Source organism: Carlito syrichta, unplaced genomic scaffold (genome assembly GCF_000164805.1).
Source record: "Carlito syrichta isolate Samal-C Ts95f unplaced genomic scaffold, Tarsius_syrichta-2.0.1 Scaffold313494, whole genome shotgun sequence".
Lineage (NCBI taxonomy): Eukaryota > Metazoa > Chordata > Mammalia > Primates > Tarsiidae > Carlito > Carlito syrichta.
Window position 1 is genome coordinate 116,763 of NW_007257590.1, and position 18,434 is coordinate 135,196.

General features: G+C 46.0%; 1 protein-coding gene across 3 annotated transcripts in view; it reads right to left on the minus strand.

Moving 5' to 3' along the window:
* INSR (insulin receptor) overlaps positions 1–18,434 on the minus strand; it is a 138,481-nt gene that overhangs the window by 20,222 nt on the left and 99,825 nt on the right. For 2 of the 3 annotated variants that reach the window (XM_008070535.2, XM_021718802.1), the window contains 5 exons: positions 15,978–16,104; positions 14,359–14,609; positions 12,091–12,258; positions 7,952–8,153; positions 6,664–6,699 (listed from right to left, as the gene is read on the minus strand). In XM_008070535.2, coding sequence (XP_008068726.1) covers positions 6,664–6,699; positions 7,952–8,153; positions 12,091–12,258; positions 14,359–14,609; positions 15,978–16,104 — 784 coding nt within the window. The remainder of the gene's footprint in view (positions 1–6,663; positions 6,700–7,951; positions 8,154–12,090; positions 12,259–14,358; positions 14,610–15,977; positions 16,105–18,434) is intronic. The other variant, XM_008070536.2, reaches the window with a different exon arrangement.

Here is an 18,434-nt window from a genome sequence, read left to right on the forward strand (position 1 = left end):
GGGGGGGGGGGGGGGGGGGTCGTGAATGAATTAAAATGCAGATTGCCAGGAATTACGACCCACACCAGCCTTCTACATGCCCTTGTGACCATCTTCAGTATCAGGGCAGCCCCACCCAGTGAGGGATGGGTGGTCCATCCCAAGACCAGCAAGAGGAGACATACACTGATATCCCCTCCACATGTTTAACTACAGGTATTCATTTTGCAGATGAATAGGCCACCAGGGTCAGTGTTAAAATAAATTACCAAAAGCGTGTAAGAATCTAGCTTTTCAGGAAGCCCTGCCAAATGGCTTTTGCTCAATGGCCCAAGCTACTGGCTGACACTGGCAGTTTGTTGTGTGTGTGTGTGTGTGTGTGTGTGTGTGTGTGTGTTGCTGTTGTTTTGTCAGGGTCTTACTCTGTTTCCCAAGTTGGAGTGCAGTGTCACAATGATAGTTCACTGCAGCCTTGACAGCCTGGGTTCAGGTGAACCTCCCTCCTCAGCCTCCTGAGTAGTTTGGACTATAGGTGCATACCACCATGTCTAGTTTATTTTTTCATTTTTCTGTAGAGGTGAGGTCTTGCTATGTTGCCTAAGTTGGTCTCAAACTCCTGGCCTCAAGCAATCTTCCCACCATGCATTCCCAAAGTGCTGGGATTACAGGCATGAGCCACAGTACCCACCACACTGTCAGGTTAAACAGGAAAAATGCATCTTCTCATTCTGTGTAGGGAACCTGCATAATCTGAGTGAAGAAGCTTCAATTCTTGGTAAAGGAATCTTATCACTTGGGGGTCTAAGGGTAACTCCAGGGAACATCTGTGCAATTGGCACACATCTCCCCGCCCCTTAAAAAACTATATTAAGAAATGTCTTATATGTCCTAATATATAAATATCTTAATATATAAGTATCTCTATATATTAAGAAATAAATGTTGATTTCATTAAAATTATCCAAAAAAATTATAAAGAAGAAAATGTAAAGTACTCATAATTCCATTGTCCACTGCTTCTTTTGGGCAACTTTTTTCCCTATATATATTATGTGTGGAGCCGGGCATGGTGGCTCAAGCCTGTAATCCTGGCACTTTGGGAGGCTGAGATGGGAGGATTGCTTGAGTTTGGGACCAACTTGGGCAACATAACAAGATGTCATCTCTACAAAAAAATTTTTAAAAATTAGTTCTATACCAGCCTGAGCAACATAGTGAAAACTTGTCTCTACAAAAAATAAAAATATAAATAATCAGCCAGGCATGGTGGTGTGTGTCTGTGGTCCCAGCTACTCAGGAGACTGAAGAAAGAGGATGGTTTGAGCCCAGGATTTCGAGGCTGTGGTGAGCTATGATTGTGCCACTGCATTCCAGTCTAGATGACAGAGTGAGACCCCAACTCAAAACAAAACAAAACAAAAATCATGTGTGAGTAATGATTAGTATCAAGCCAGTTTTATAACCCATTTTGTTTACTTGTTATATTAGAAGCATTCTTGAAATATTTTTCTTACAACACAATATTGTGAGACAGGATTTTTCTCATGTTAGGGTTTTTCCCCATCAATTACAAAAATATCACATGCACCTTGAAGAAAACTTGGAAAACATTTAATAGCTGTAAAATATCCCATTTACTGCATGAACCACCACTTACTTAACCATCTCCTGTTTTTTTCTATGAATATTCTTCTCTTTTTTTGCTACTATAAACACTGCTTTGATCATTGATTGTCTTGTGAGTGCCCCAGAGTAGATTCCTAGAAGAAAACATCACTAAGTTCAAGGAGCTATGAAACCCTCTAAGCTTCTTGATAGATATGGATAAATTGTTGTCAGGAAACTTTGTATCGACTTGGGGTCTGTCTCATCACCATGTGACTGCATTTTAGGACAGACTCAGCAACCCTGAGGCTTAGACGTTCCTTTTTTTGTTTTTCCAGAAATTAAAAATATGCCATCACCTGATGTTTTAGTTGCAGATCTTGATACTGCAGAGTTTTCTGTAGAGACAGGGTGTTTTTGTTGAGACAGGGCCTTGCTATGTTGTCCAGTTCCTTTTTCTTTTATTGATTCTGTTCTCCAGGGAATTATTCCTTCTGATCCTTTGCCCATTTTCCATGAATTTATAGTGCTTTCCTTATTGCTGCTCTTGAGTTGTTTATTCACTAAGGATACTAACCCTTTATTTAGCATGAGGTACAAGTTACCATTTGCCATTTGCTGGTGAGTTGTTTTTTTGGTTTTTTTGGTCAGGAATCATTATACTAGGACAAAGTAACTTTTTTATATGCATTAATTGAAGAAGTCTTTTTTATTTTTTGTATTTATTTTAAAGATGTGGGGTACAATTCAGGATTAGGTATGTAAGTAGACATCATACAGGTAAAGTTTGGGCCACCCATTGGTCCCCACTTTGCCTGGTTTGAGATCAGGTACCCTTATTGATGCTGTGTCCCCACCCCCACCCCAGCAGTAACCTAATAATACTTTTTATAGTATTATGGTAAATGTTCAGGGTCTGCTTATGAGGGAAAATATGTGATACTCTCTTCTTTGTTTCTGTGATAGATTGCTGAGTATGACAGACTCTAAATCCATCCAAGTTGCTGTGAATGGTGACCTTTCTTCAAATGATTTGAAAGCCTCTCACATGTATCTGTAAAATCATATATATTAGTAATATATTTTGTACTTATTCCTTTACAGGTAATTCTAGCTGGGGTTATTGTGAAGCGTACTAAGGTTTTATGGCAACTATAAAAGGAATATTTTCCCCTATTTCATAGTCTGATTACTGGCTAGTATATCCACTGACTTTTGCTTACTTCTGTTATACTGACTTCCCCAAACTCTAACGCCTTCTAAAAGTTTCATAATTGATTTTTTTGGGTTTCCAATAAACATGCTGGAAAATGGGTCAGCAAACTTTTCCAGTAAAGGGCTAGATGATAAATATTTTGGGTTTTGCAGACCAAGTGACCTCTGTCATAACTACTCAACTCTGTTACTGTAGCTTAAAGCAGTCCTAGATAATAGGTAAACAAGTGGGTGTGGTTGCATTCCAACAAAAGTTCATTTATGAAGTCAGGCAGATGACCTAAGGACCAGCCCACCCTTAGACTAGACTACTTGTAAATATCAATGATTTTATTTTCCACATTCCATTTTTTTACTATTACAATTTGTTCCATGTCTTATTGCATTGACAAGATGCCCAGAGAAATGTTAATCAGTAATGTTGACACAAGGCATTCTTGTTTGTTCCTAACTCTAAATATATATATTCAGAGACAAGGTCTTGCTCTATTACCCAGACTGGAGTGCAGTGACATGATCATAGCTCACTGCAGCCTCAAACTCCTGGACTTAAGTGATCCTCCTGCCTCAGCCTCCTGAGTAGCTAGTATTCAGGTGCACACCACCACACTCAGCTTTTTTAAAAATTCTTTTGTAGAGACAGTGTCTCACTATGTTGCCAAGGCTGGTCTTGAACTGCTGGCCTCAAGTTGTCCTCCTGCCTTGGCCTCTCAAAGTGCTAGGATGACAAGCATGAGCCACCATGCCCAGCCTAATAAAAGTAATTTTTACAATGATGTTAGCATGGCTGTTGGTTTCATATTTATCTTGTAGGTAATATTTGTCTTGTTAAAGAAGCATTCTAGCCCTATTTTTATAGGCAGCCTCTTCTTTCCTCCTTTCTCTAAGTTAGACATTTTAATTAATGTAACTATTGCATAAGATTATAAGATTTCCTTAATGGGCCTCTTGAAGAAATAGCTGATATTATCTTAAAGTATCCTTGCATTTTGGAGATAAAATACATTGCCAGTACAATGTTTTATTTGGGACATTTGGATCTAAAGTCGCATATTAGCTTGGGCTGTGGTTTCCTTTCAGGGCACTTCTACTGAGGGTATTAGTTTCATGAAATAAACTGGGATAATCTTCAGATTTCTATGCTCTAGAATAGCTTCTATCTTATAGAAAATAGTTGCTCTTTTGGAGTCTGAAAAACTCATCTATAAAACTCTTTGGGCCTGGGAACTTTTTGGAGGAAATGGACTCATATCTTTTTCTGAAGCTACTGAAATACTTAGTTTTTCTGCTTCTTTTTTAATCTATTTAGACAAAAGTTCTCCTTCTAACTGAAACTTTTATCAGCACACAGTTGTCCAGAGAACTCAACATATTGCAATTTTCTTCAGTCTAGTTCCGTCACCTTCTTTCCTTCTAGTTGTGTTTTTTCTCTTAAACATTTACCACAGGGTTCGCTATTATTGATTTCCACCTTCCTCTGTAACACACTTATATTTTTATATTTTTTAGTTACTGTCTTAATTTGGGAATCTGTTTAAGTCTGCTAATTTGCATCAAAGTCCAGTTTTGGCAATATCCTACAAGTTAAGGTATGTGATATTCACATGTTCATTATTTTTCCAAATCAACTTTGATGAGAATTTCAACTTCCACTTTAACCCAATAGATATTTAAGTTATTTATTTTTTTTTTTTTTACTTGAAATTCTCCCTCTGTCGCCCAGGCTGGAGTGCAATGACATGCTCATGGCCATCACAGCCCCAACCTGCTGGGTTCAGGTGATCCTTCCATCTCAGCCTCCCAAGTAGCTGGAACTACAGGCACACACCACCACGCCCAGCTAATTTTTTTGATTTGTCATAGAGCCAAGTTCTCGTCAAGTTGCCCAGCTGGTCTCGAACTCCTGGGCTCAATCTATCCTTCCTGCTGGGATTACAGGTGTGAGACACCGCGCCCAACTTGATTGACTTTTAACCACCAAGGAGTAGAATTTTCTGTTCAAGCTTTGGAAGTTAACCTTAAAGTCTTTATTGCACTATTGTCAGAAAATGTGTGGCCACAAAACAAATCCTGCTCTGGGAGGTACTCACTAAGATTTCCTCTGTGCTCTTTTTGTAGGAAAAGACCAACAACATTCTTGGATGGAAAAGAAAACAGCTCCACCACTTATCAAGCCAAAGACACGTCCATGTTCATTTCTGAAGGGACATAAATGAACTCTGCAGGGGCCTCCTTATGCATAGCCGCTGAGAAACTGGTATCTGCACAACCAGAGGTGTAAAGTGGTCCCATCAAACAGGCCAAATGGGTAAATGCATTCCAAAAGGATGATATCCAAAAAGCCCATAAAGCGGTCATAAAAGACCCTTACGATGGCGCATTCATTTAAACTTCCACTCCCTACACGGGCAGCATTTTATTATCCAACAATCCCGCAACCAACCACTATTTTCAACCAGAGGTGGCACTTTTTTTTTTTTAATGAGTTGGGGTCTTGCTGTGTTACCCAGGCTGGAGTGCAGTGGCACGATCACGGCTCACCACAGCCTCGGCCGCCCGAGTGGCTGGGACTACAGGCGTGCGCCCCCCATGCCCGGCTAATTTTTTGATTTATTGCAGAGATGAGGTCTCGCCATGTTGCCCAGGCTGGTCCCAGAAATCTGGGCTCAAGTGATTCTCCCGCCTCGGCCTCCAACCAAAAGTGTTGGGGTGACAGGCGTGAGCCATAGCGTCAAGCCTCAACCAGGCCGGATGACTTTCTGCCTCCGCCTGGGGGGGGGGGGGTTGGCAATATCTAAGGACGTGTTTGGTGATCACTGCCTGGGGACGCGTGTGCGCTCCTGGCATCAAATGAATGGAGGCCAAGGACGCTGCCCAACGCCCTGCAGGGCCAGGACGGCCCCAGCCGAGAGAATGACCTGGCCCCAAATGTCAACAGGACCGAGGCCACACATTCCTAGACCTTTCTTTACTACGGATTATATTCCTCGCGGCCACCAGAGGTCAGATGAGGCCACACAGGTGCCTGGAGGAAAATAAACAAACACACACTGTCAGAGGAAGGAAAGCCCTTCTCTCCCTGGAGGGGACCCCCCCCCCGTGGGCCCTTCTAGTCTCACCTCCTGTTCCCACCCAGCGCTCCCGACTCATCCCATCTTTCTGCCTTTCCCGGAGTTCTCCCAGCTCGGTCCTCCCCTCCGGGCCTCCACCCCCTTCGTTCTCTAAGAAACGAGTGGAAGGGAAACAACCCCGATTCTCCTCCGTGGCAGGCGGGGAGCCACCTCATATTCCTCTGTTCACAGCGTGTCACCCCAGATAAATACGTTCTGCTTCCAGAACAATCTTCAGGAGCTGCGCCCGGCACGGTTCTGCGAACGCGGGCAGGAGATGCAGACAGATACGCAGAGAGAGAACGTGGGGCCCATCTGAGGCGGGGAGGACGTGCCCCGGAAGTGCTCCCGGGTCGCAGGAAGGATGTGCCCAGAAAATATTCCCGGGACGCAGGGAGGACGCGCCTTCGGTGCTCCAGGATCGCACGGAGGGCACGCCCCGGAAGTGATCCCGCAACACACGCAAAGGATGTGCCCTGGAAGTACTCCCGCAGTGCAGGGAGGACGTACCCCAGAAGTGCTCCTGTGATGCTATGTTTTAAAGAAGAGCGTGTTAGTTAAGATTTTTCCCCCACATCCAAACCCAGATCCCATTTCAGAGCGAAGACGTTTAATTTGTGAAGCATCTGGTCTCCAGCACAGCAGCCTGTCGCATGCAACTGACGACAGAGAAAGCCCCGGACTCTCCAAGGCGCACAGCAAGCCCTCTGCCCCTGCCCCGAGCAGCCCCACAGGGCGCACAGGTGAGTCGTACCTAGTGTCCTCGGCACCTGTGCCTGGAGAGGTTTCTCTGTAAAAACAAAACCGACGGCTTTGAGGACAGACAGAACGTGCTGACTCCGACACCCTGGTTGGAGGCCGTGTTCCGTCCAAGCAAGAGCACCCTGCCTTTGAGCCTGGGCCATGCGCTGGGATCACTTGAAGGAGGGAAGGGACCACGCTTCCCCAGCAGGTGCAGGAAATCCAGCAAGAGGAGGGGGGGGAATTCAGAGAAAATTCTCCCCAAAGACTTGGCCTGCTGGGGTTCCCCGGGGATGTCCAATTTGACTACACGTTGATATCACAACTGACCCAGCCATTTCTCCAAGCCCAGCAGCGTTTTGTTGTGTTTTCTTGAGTTGGGGGTCTCGCTATGTTGTCCAGGCTGGTCACGTACTCCTGGGCTCAAGCTATCCTCCCGCCTCGGCCTCCCAAAGTGCTGGGATGACAGGTTGTGAGCCACCATGCCTGGTCAGCATTTTTTTAATGGGCAAGATAGTAACTGTTTTGATGCCCGGACTGGACCTTGAATGGTCTTTTGGACTCAAGGTCATAGGGAAAGAATGCCAGAAAGAAAGAAAAGGAAGGGGAAAAAAAGGTACCTGGGTAAATAGCATTGGTAGACATTTGAACAGATACTTTTTTAAAAGACAAGGTCTTGCACTCCAGGCTGGAGTGCAGTAGCACAATCATAGCTCACTGCCTCCTGGCCTCCAGCAATCCTTCTGCCTCAGCCTCCCAAAGTGCTGGGATTACAGGTGTGAGCCACCATGCCCGGCCTTAGAGTAGTTTTTGCCACCAACCCTCTCAGTCAGATGTACCTCATCAGGTCACTCCTTCAGTCACTAAAAGAAATTCAATATATTTAAGTAGGAGAAACCTCCAGGTTTTGAGAGGATGCTGTCGGATGTTCCAGAAGATTAAGAATACAGAGTTTAAGACTCAGCGGTAACTCAAGCACGGGTGGCAGGCAGACATTTCTCAGGATTTATCTCAAGGATCTAATGGAGTTTGTTTCAGAATTCAGGTAGAGAGGCCAGCTCTGGAGAGGTAAGGAGTGTTGAATTTTGTCAGTTTCCTCTTTTGTGAGATTATTTACTCTTCCTGATAAGGCTGCCATGGCGATCAGAAGATCTCGCCCTCCACCCAGAAAAAGGTCCTACTCAGACCCCGCCCACCCTTCTGTGGTCTCTGGGTCCTACTTTGTCGCTAAATACTGCCCCCTCCCATGCCAAGACAATTGACACCCACTAAGGGAGCCCAGGGCCCTGTCAAGTCCTAACCTGGGGACAAACACCACATTGTGCAGATAATCCTCAAACGTCTTCCTGAATGAGGACTCCTCCAGCTCCTTCAGAATCTGGGAGTCGGTCTTTGGGCAGGAGCAACATTCACCAGCGGACTCCTCATATTCACTCTGATTGTGTTTCTGGGAATCCTCAGACTCAAATGGTGGAGACCAGGTGCGGGAGGGCAGCTTCAGCCCTACAGGAAGGCAGAGAAGAGAAGGAGGCTCAAGTTTCTCCAACAACAAGTGCGTGCACGTGCACGCGCGCGCGCGCGCACACACACACACACACACACACACACACACACACACAGCAAAGGAGGCCTTCTCAGAGTGGACGGGCCAAGACAGAGTCTTGGCTCAAAAATAAAACCTCACTGGGCACAGTGGCTCATGCCTCTAATCCCAACACATTGAGAGGCCAAGGCAGGAGGATCGTTTGAGGTCAGGAGTTGGAGGCTGCAGTGAACTGTGATCGCACCCCTGTACTCCAAACCTGGGTGACAGAGTAAAGAAATATATGAAAAAAATTTTTTTAAAAGAGAGAACATCAAAAATATAAAGCTGTGTTTAAGTACCTCAGCTAGCTGCATTTTGACTCTGGAGGTCAAAGCCCAGGTACTCCTGCGACCCATGGCATGAGCCCAGCCAGCCTCTTGTCCAGCCAGGAGGATGGATATAACTCTTTATGGGCAAAACCCATGGCGGTTCCCTCAGGTCCACTCTGTCTGCCGCCAGCCCGCTCTGTGCCTGGTCTACTTGAGCAAAAGAAATACCTTCTCCCCCCTCCCCTTAATGTCTCTATGTAGACAATAGGCTCTAAGTGAGTGTATCAAGTACCTTCCCATGAATGGCGAGTATCTACTTGGAAGCCCAAGTGTTTGTATAGCTTTAAAAGCCTACGAGAGACTCCAGGAAATGCTTCTGACATTTATGAATAGACAGAATAACCTGGCGGGGTTAACCCCAAGGGGAGCTGTTCTCAGCCTCACGGATGGAAGAAAAATACAAAACTGCCCTAGTAAGAGAGGCTGCTGATATTTTTCTAGAGGGGAAGGAATGTTTGATCCAGCACAGGTATCATTCCTGGTACCTACTACCTCATTCTAGCATCTATTGCATGAAGTGTGATGCCTCATGGTTTTTCTGAGGCATAATGAAGTCCCCAGAGTCATCAGATCCACAGAGACAGGAAGCAGCATGGTGGGTGCCAGGGGCTGGGGAGGGGACGGGCAGTGAGTGTGTCATGGGGACAGAGTCTCCAGGTGGGAAGAGGAGAAAGTTCTAGAGACGATGGTGGTGATGGATGGTTACGCAGCCACGTGAGTGTGCTTAATGCTGCTGAGCTGTGCACTTAAAGATGGTTAAAACAATATTTTATGTGATGTATATTTTGCCACACACACAAAAAGACATACACACTAGGGATACTAATAGGCAACTACTACTGGTCATGGTTAGTAAGCTTATTTATTTTGTGTTTTTCTCTATTTATTTAAAGACCTATCCATCTATCTATCTATCTATCTGTCTGTCTATCTAATCTATCTAGAGATGAGGTCTTGTTATGTTGCCCAGTTGGTCTCCAAGTCTTGAACTTAGCAGCTTATTTATTCTGCGTGTTTTATTTGCTTATTTATTTATTTTGAGATTTATTGATTGATTGATTGATTGATTTACAGACATTTGGAGACAAGGTCTCACTGTGTTGCCCAGGCTGGTCTCAAACTCTTGGGCTCAAGCAATCTTCCGGCCTTGGCTTCCCAAATTGCTGAGACTATTGGCCTGACTGGCCAGTATATATGTGTTTTCAATTTTGGTAAAATAAATATCACATAAAATTTCCCATCTTCACCATGTTTCAATGCACAGTCCAGGGGCATGAAGCACATTCGCATAGTTGTGCAGCCATCACCGTCATCATCTCCAGAACTTTCTCCTCTTCCCAAATGGAAACTCTGACCCCAGGAAACACTCACTTCCCATCCCCCTCCCAGCCCCTGGCTCCCATCACGATACTTTGTCTCTGTGAATGTGACAACTCTAGGGACATCTCAAGAGTGGGATCACACAGAATTTGTCCTTAGTAAGTTTACTTTTAATTACATGAACTTTGTGATGCAAATAAAACCATGTCTAAACAGTCGCATGATAATTAGAGGCTTAAACTTTCAGAAAAGAAAGAAAAAAAGCTTTGACTGATGTTGCTGATGGCAGCACTGGAGGGGGATTGAATTCAGTTGCTCGAATGCAAAGGCCAGCAGCTCTCAAGAGCTGGTGCCTGGGCTCGCTCTGGAGTTATATAAAGCATCTGAGGAGATAAATCACGTTTGCAACCCCAGGCTCAGGCAGGGATGATGTCACAGGCGTACATATAGCACATGATCTTAGAGCTGGGACAGCGCCCAGAGATCATCTGTCCTCCCGCCTCCTCTCCCAAAAAGGAGGCAGACAGAGCCTTGCTCGGTGACTTGGCCAAAGCCCTACAGCAAGTCAGGGCCCGAGCCAAAAGCAGATGTCGCCTTGCCAGTGGCCCCCTGGCCTGCTCCTCCAAGGTCATGGGCTGAGGATACTGCCCCTAATTGAAAATATCTCAAGAAAATGATATCAAAGCAAACCACCACTAAAGAAAAAAAAATGGCTGCTGCGTCGCTGGTTTGATGTTGGGTTTGTTTTTTTAATCCAGTTTTAAAATAGTTTTAATGTAGCCGGGCTCGGTGGCTCAGCAAAATCCCGTGCCTTTGGGAGGCTGAGGTGAGTGGATTGCCTGAGCCCGTGGGTTCGAGACCCGCCTGGGCAGCGAGACCTCATCTCTACAATAAATCAAAAAATCAGCCGGGTGTGGTAGCGCATGCCTATAATTCCGGCTACTTAGAAGGCTGAGGCGGAAGGATCGCCGGAGCCCAGCAGGTCGAGACTGCGGTGGCCAGGAGCGGCCACTGCACTCCAGTCTGGGCGACAGAGTGAGACTCCAACTCAAACAAAAATAAATAAATAAAATAAAATAAAATAATTTTAATGTAATATATACAAACTAGTTTGAAACTTCAAATATTTTTTGATTTTCCTTCAGATGAATGCAGGCTTCTTAAATAAACAAGATTAAGACAAAAAAAGATACTGTCACTATTATTATTATTATTATTACTTTTAGAGACAGAGTCTTACTCTGTTGCCCACACTGGAGTACAATGGTGTGATCACAGCTCATTGCAGCTTCAAACTCCTGGCCTCAAGCGATCCTCCAGCCTCAGCCTCCCAAGTAGCTGGATGACAGGTGTGCACCACCACATCAGGCTGATAAAATAATTTTAAATTAATCTATACACACTAGTTTGACATTTCAACTATTTGTCTACTTTCCTTCACATGGATGGAAGCCCATTAAGTAAATAAGATTAAGACTCTAAAAAATCATCATTAGTATAAATTTTTACTTGCAAGTACAGGAGGGGTATAGGAGATGATTTCTCCTTGCTGTCTTTGACCCTTACAACTAAAGAGTCTTAGTCTGGGTGCGGTGGCTCAGGCCTGTAATCGTAGCACTTAGGGAGGCCGAGGTGGGAGGATTGCTTGAGGCTAGGAGTTGGAGACCAACATAGGCAACATAGCAAGACCTCAATCTCTACCAAAAAATGTTTAAAAAGCCAGGCATGGTGGCCATGCCTGTAGTCCCAGCTACTCAGGAGGCTGAGGAGGGAGGACTGCCTGAGCCCAGAAGGTCAAGGCTGCAGAAAGTGGTGATCGTGCCTTAGCGGGGCCCATATCCTTCCCTGACTTTGTCAATAACTTCTCAACATGATCGGCTGTGTTTCTAGCTCTGCACAGATGTCCGCATCAGTGAGAGGGGGGAAGAAGAGGAGGATGAAGACAGAGAGAAGGAAGGGAGGGGGAGGAAGAGAAGAAACTTCCAGAGGAAAATGGTGCCAAGACATGGGTTTTAACAGCAATCTTCAGAGTGTGCACTTGTGTAACGAGATTTAAAGATGTGTGTGTTTTCCTATGAGACACAATGCGTGCACGTGCGTGCTGACACTGAGAAGGTGGGGGAGAGGTGCACCGTAGAAGTGAAGCAAAGTGGTCAGGCGTGTGTGCCCAAACCCCACGGATCCCAGCACGGCTCCCTGCACTCACCTTTGAGGCAATAATCCAACTCGTACAGCTCACTGTCTTCCTCCTGCCTCTCCCAGAAGACTAAGTAGTGGGTGATGTTGCCATTGGGGTCGGAGGGGGGCTTCCATTTCAAAATAATCTGAGAGGAGGAATTAGACACCGAGATTGGGTCCAGGGGGACGGAGGGATCTGCAAAGGAGAAAGGAAGGAAGCCACCATGAGGGAGTTGTATGCAAGTCATCAGGTGGGCATGAGGAGGGAAGGGACCTCACGCTCCGGGAACCATGGGGATGTTCACTGCTGTGTTACTTAACATCAGAGAAAACTAAAGACACAAGGAATGCTTGCCCATTTGGGGCATGGGCTATCAAACTATGGGTCCATTGCTACCACAGATTACAAGGGGAACCCAAAAAACCAGGAATTTATTTACAAAAAATTGTGTCTTTCTTCTTACATGTTTACACTTTAGTCACCTTCAAAGTACTTTCTGTGTGATGCAATACACCTATCAAGATGCTTTTTCCACTGCTCAAAACAATTTTGAACTCATCGATTTTAATGCCTTTTAGCGCTTCTGCCGTTTTTTGTTTCACCTCTTCCACATCGGCAGAACATTTCCCTTTGAGGACTTTTTTTCATCCGAGGAAACAAAAAAAAGTCACTCAGGGTGAGATTGGGTAAATAGGGAGGGTGGAGCACAGGAGCCATGGCACTTTTGGTCAAAAACTGCTGAACACTCAGCATGGTGTGAATATGTAAATCAGCATGGTGTGCTTGTAAATCACTTATCATGAAATGGGCAAATGCGTTGAAAGAATCTTGAAAAAAAATTCACTGAAGCTGAACGCAGCCTCTCACACAACAATGCTCACTGGTACATGGATGCCGATGGGTTCCTAAAACACCCACCTAGCAAAGGAAGCCTGTACTACAAGGGGCCCACCTTCCAAAAGATAATTCCAGGGTTTTTTTTAGACCCTCCTCATATGTAACTGTAAACACAACCAGGCTTTGACTGTGTGCTATGAGCTCTCTCTGTTCTGGAAAGATGCCACTGAGAAAAGAGGATTGTGGGAAGAGACCAGTAAACTCATGTTTTCCAGTTAGCATTTGCCCCAAATGGAGCCCAGTCACAGGGCAGACTTGAAGCCCCTAGGTCATAGCATTGGCATCCAACATTCCCTAAAAAAAACCCCCATGGGGCTCTACAAAACCTTTCCCTCAAGAACAGAGGTGGTTGAGGGCGTTGGGGGAGGAGAGGGCACAAAGACCTGGAAGCTGCAAGTTTCCGTAAACTGTAAACCTTTTGATATTTCTAGAGGATAAGGAATGAGAGGCCCAGCAGAAGACACTGGGGCTTATTGATGTAGTTTGGCCACGATCCTATAGGACAGGGCTTCTCACTGACATCTGGGGCCAGATCATTCTTTGTAGTGGGTGCAGGGGTACGTTCTGATCATTGTAGGGCAATGAACGGCATCCCTGGCTCCCACCTGCTAAATGCCAGTAGCATCATTTCCCCAGCTGTGACAACCAGAAATATCTCCAGACGTTGCCAAATGTCCCCCAGGGTTGGGGGCAGAATCACCCCGTTTGAGAACTATTGCTATAGAAGTACTTAGGTTTTATAAAAATATATCTAAATTGCTGGTCAGGTACAGTGGCTCACACCTGCAATCCCAGCACTTTAGGAGGCTGAGGTGGGAGGACTGCTTGAGGCCAGGAGTTCGAGACCAGTCTGGGCAGCATAGCAAGACCTCATCTCTACACAAAATATAAACATTAGGTGTGGTGACACGTGCCTCGTGCCTTTAGTATAAGCTGCTCAGAAGGCTCAGATCCCCTGAGCCCAGGAGGTCGAGACTGAGGTGAGCTGTGATAATGCCACTGCACTCCAGCCTGGGTGAGAGAGACAGACGCTGTCTCAAAAAATAAAAAATTAAGTTGCTATGAAAAACTCTAATCCTCCTTCAAAAGTAACAAATGGAAAGAGGGAAGGAAGAGATAAAAACAAAATTGGCCAAAAGTTGGAGCTGGGAAGTGACTGCAAGGGGATCCTTCTTTTTATGTTGTGAATATCTGAAAGTGTTTTATAACAGGATGGAAAAGATATATTTTCCCCTCGAGTGGCTTGTTGCTCCTGCCTGATCTTCTGAAAATACAGGCCTCCATACCCAACTCCTTTAAAAGCCAATAACCCCACAAAGGGGCATTTCATAGGATCTCACTGTGTGGGCCCATTAAGGGCAAGAGATCTGATTCACACACAAATTATTATTCACTCACTGGTGGCATCTGTCTGGACATAAATGATGTCACTCTTGGCCCCGTAGGTCCGGCGTTCATCAGAAAAGGTGACCAAGGTCTTGACAAAGATGGCATACTGGGTCCAGGGTTTGAGACCCCTCATCAGCCACCCAGGGTGGTTCTGTGACTTGGGGTCGTTGGACCTCTGGGGTGGATCAATGTCCACCACAGTCCAGCTGTTGGAGCCACATGCGTCTTGCCCGTCGAATTCCGTAACGTTCTGATAAGGGCTTTTAAGACAAAATGGGAAGGTGGTTACCATGACGAGAACATTGCCCTGAGCACCGCAAAGATGGGTCCTGGGACGTTACATCTTACAGGGCTGCATTGTGTTCACTCAATAATCGCAGCATGAGAAAAAATGATGGGAACTATCAAAAAGCAAAGAACCCCCAATCATGACATCTTAGCAGTACAACACAGATTGTGTATCCCTTATCTAAAATGCTTGTTTCGGATTTCAGAGTTTTTTGGATTTTGAAATAATTCCATTATCCATACCAGCTGAGCATGTGTAATTCAAAAGTCCAATATCAGAAATGCTCCAAAGAGTATCTCTTGTGAGCATCATGTTAGTGCCCAAAAGGTTTCAGATTTGGGGATAGGCACAATGGCTCATTCCTGTAACCCCAGCACTTTGGGAGGCTGAGGCAGGAGGATTGCTTGAGCCCAGGAGTTCAAGACCAGCCTGGACAACATGACAAAACCTCATCTCTACAAAACAAAAAAATTAGCTGGGTATGGTGGCACTCGCCTGTACTTCCAGCTACTTGAGAGGCTGAGGTGGAAGAATCTCCTGACCCCAGGAGGTCAGAGCTGCGGTGAGCTATGATCACACTACTGTACTCTGGTCTGGATGTAAGAGTAAGACCCTGTTTAAAAAAAAAAAATGGTAAAGATGGTAACTTTTATGTCTATTTTACCACAATCAAAACAAAGTTGGGAAAAAAAATAGATCCACAGTACAATTTTTTTTTTTTTTAGTTAGAGTCTCACTCTGTTGCCCAGACTGGAGTGCAGTGGCACACTCCTGGCCATTGCAGCCTCGACCTGCCGGGCTCCAGCGATCCTTCCGCCTCAGCCTTCCAAGTACCTGGAACTACAGGCACGTGCTACCATGCCTGGCTAATTTTTTATTTATTGTAGAGATGAGGTCTTGCCAAGTTGCCCAGGTGGGTCTCGAACCCACAGGCTCAGGCAATCCACTCACCTCAGCCTCCCAAAGCATGGGATTACAGGCTGAGCCACCAAGTCCGGCTAGTACATTTTTTAAAACCTACACAGGAACATGAGCTCCTGGTTGTTGAGGTCTGACGAGACGGACAGATGGGAAATGGAATATTGCTCTAGGAAATTGGCCAATTCAGATTACCAAAGGAAAGCTGTCTGCTTCCATTCAGGCTTTTGACAAAGGGGATGTTGTTGACTTTGCACACCATCAGCTGGTAAGATTGCGAAAAGGGGCCTAAGGTATTTATTCCCCGAGGAGTAGGAGGAAGGAGGACCCAGGGAGGAAGGTCTGTGCACAAGAGCAGCAAGCAAGAAGCTGTCAGCCCCCATCCCCATGGGGGGGCCTAACTCTTCCCTCTTCTACTCACGCCTCTTTGTAGAACAGCATGAACCCCAAGAGGTCTCGGAAGTCTGGGGGCCAGTACGGCTCCCATTTCAGCAAGATCTTGTCAGACGTTGTCCGGATGGAAGAAAATTTAAGTAATTCATTTTCACCTAAAAAAAAAGTCACACACACACACAACAGGTAACATCAGTATTAAATAGTCAGTTTCAGGCCAAAGCATGTGGTCCCAAATGTCCTTGCGGGGCTGTGAGAAGGACGGGTCATTCTGTTGCTCCCATCAGGGGTCCTGTCCCCTTGAGCCTCGCTAAGTGTGAATGGGAGAGATTAAAAGCAAGAATCAGGCTGGGCACAGTGGCTCACGCCTGTAATCCCAGCACTTAGGGACATGAGGCAGGAGAATTGCTGAGGCCTGGAGTTTGAGGCCAGCCTGGCCAACCACACAAGACCCCTGACTCTACCCCACCCCCAAAATTAGCCAGGCATGGTGGCACATGCCTGTAGTCCCAGCTACTCAGGAGACTGAGGCAGAAGGATCACCGGAGCCCAGGAGGTCAAGGCTGTGGTGAGCCGTGATCGTGCCACTGCACTCCAACCTGGGTGACAGAGTGAGATGAGACCCCGACTCAAAAAGAAACAAACAGAAAAACCACAATAACTAGTCATGCAACTTGGCCACTTGACCAGACAGCCAAGTAAGCGCAATCCGTGCCCACCAAAGTCCAAAGTCCAACGTTACTGGCAAAGGGGGCTATCCCAGAGGAACATTTGCCCTGATACAATGTTGTCTTGTACTTGGACTTGCAAGCCTGACGTGGCAGAGGCTGCAACTCCCATGCAAACAAACCGGTGCCAGATGAACTCATGTGTAGACAGCCTGCAGCTCATTAAACTCTGGAGAGACTCATGGAGTCACTCCCTGAGCCTGGGGTGCAAACCTTCCTCTAAGTGCCATCCCAACCTCGTTCTCTTCTCGGGCTATGTTTCTTGTTTTCCTTATTTCAGTAGCTTGGGGGGAGGGTACAAATAGTGTTTGGTTATGTGGTTGCACTGTATCTTTTTTTCCTTTATTTTATTGTAAAGATGTGGGGTACGTCTAAGTGCAGGTGAGGTTTGGGCCTCCTACTGGTCCTCACTTCCCCTCCCCTGACAGTGTCGCATGACTGCTGATCCCTCTCTTTGTATGATTGTAATAAATGTCCAGGATCCGCTGATAAGCGAGAGCCTGTGGTACTCAGTTTTTGTTTCTGTGATAGATCACTGAGTATGATGGACTCTAAATCCATCTCAAGTTGCTGCAAACTCCATAATTTTGTCCTTGTTTATGGCTGCATAATATTTCTTCATGTGATGTACCACATTTTCTTTATCCAGCCCACCATCATTAACACATCAAAAAACAACTGCACAGTGGCAAAGCAGTCTGGACCTCAAGTGCATCCACCACCCCCATCTGTGCACATGGTTCCCGATGGGTAATTTTTTGATACTCCATCTCTCCCCCCCCTCCCCTTTGAGTCTCCGGTGTCCATTATACCATTCTCTGTCTTTGCAGGTCCTTAGTTTAGCTCCCACTTACACATGAGAACATGCGGTGTTTGGTTTTCTGTTCCCGAATTGGTTTGTCCTAAGGAAGTAACTCCCCATGGCCATGTTACTAAAGCCCCCTGCAGTGCCCTGCTCAACTTTGTCAGGGAAGGGCAGCCAGCAGCCAATCTCTAGTTGCGGGAAGAGCCTGACTCCCCCAGGGCTGCCTCCAGCCAGGACTATGGTCAACCGGGACCTGGTGGTTTCTACCCAGTGTATGACTCCTCTACAGTGGAGGGTAACCTTGTAGTTCCCTCTGGGTCTGGCCAAGACCCCCAGGGAGGCTGTCCTGAGGCTCTTCCAACTCTGCCTGCCTTCCTTCCCTCCCCTCTCTCTGATCAGAGGTCTGAGCCACACTGTCCTCAGAAGGCTCTCTCTCTCTCTCTCTGTTATAATTCATGGGTATTACCCTCAATACATTTTCTGCACCTCTTTTTTCAATTTTCTTTTTTTTTTTTTTTTGGAGTCAGGGTCTCACTCTGTCACCCAGGCTGGAGTGCAATGGCACAATCCTGGGTCACCACAGACTTGATCTCCTGGGCTCAAGCGATCCTCCCACTGCAGCCTCCCAAGTATCTGAGATTACAGGTGGGTACCACCATGCCTAGCTATTTTTTAAATTTCTTGTACAGATAAGTTCTCACTATGTTGCCCAGACTGGTCTCAAACTCCTGGACTCAAGCGATTCTCTTGCTTCAGCCTCCTAATGTGCTGGGATTATAGGCATGAGCCATCCAAGCCCAGCCTCAAATTGTAATTTAATTGTATTGTATTTCAGATTGGGTCTCACTGTGTTGCCTAGGCTGGTCTCGTACTCCTGGCCTCAAGCAATCTTCCTGCCTAAACCTCCCTAAAGGCTGGGATTACAGGCATGAGCCACCGCACCCAGCCTCAT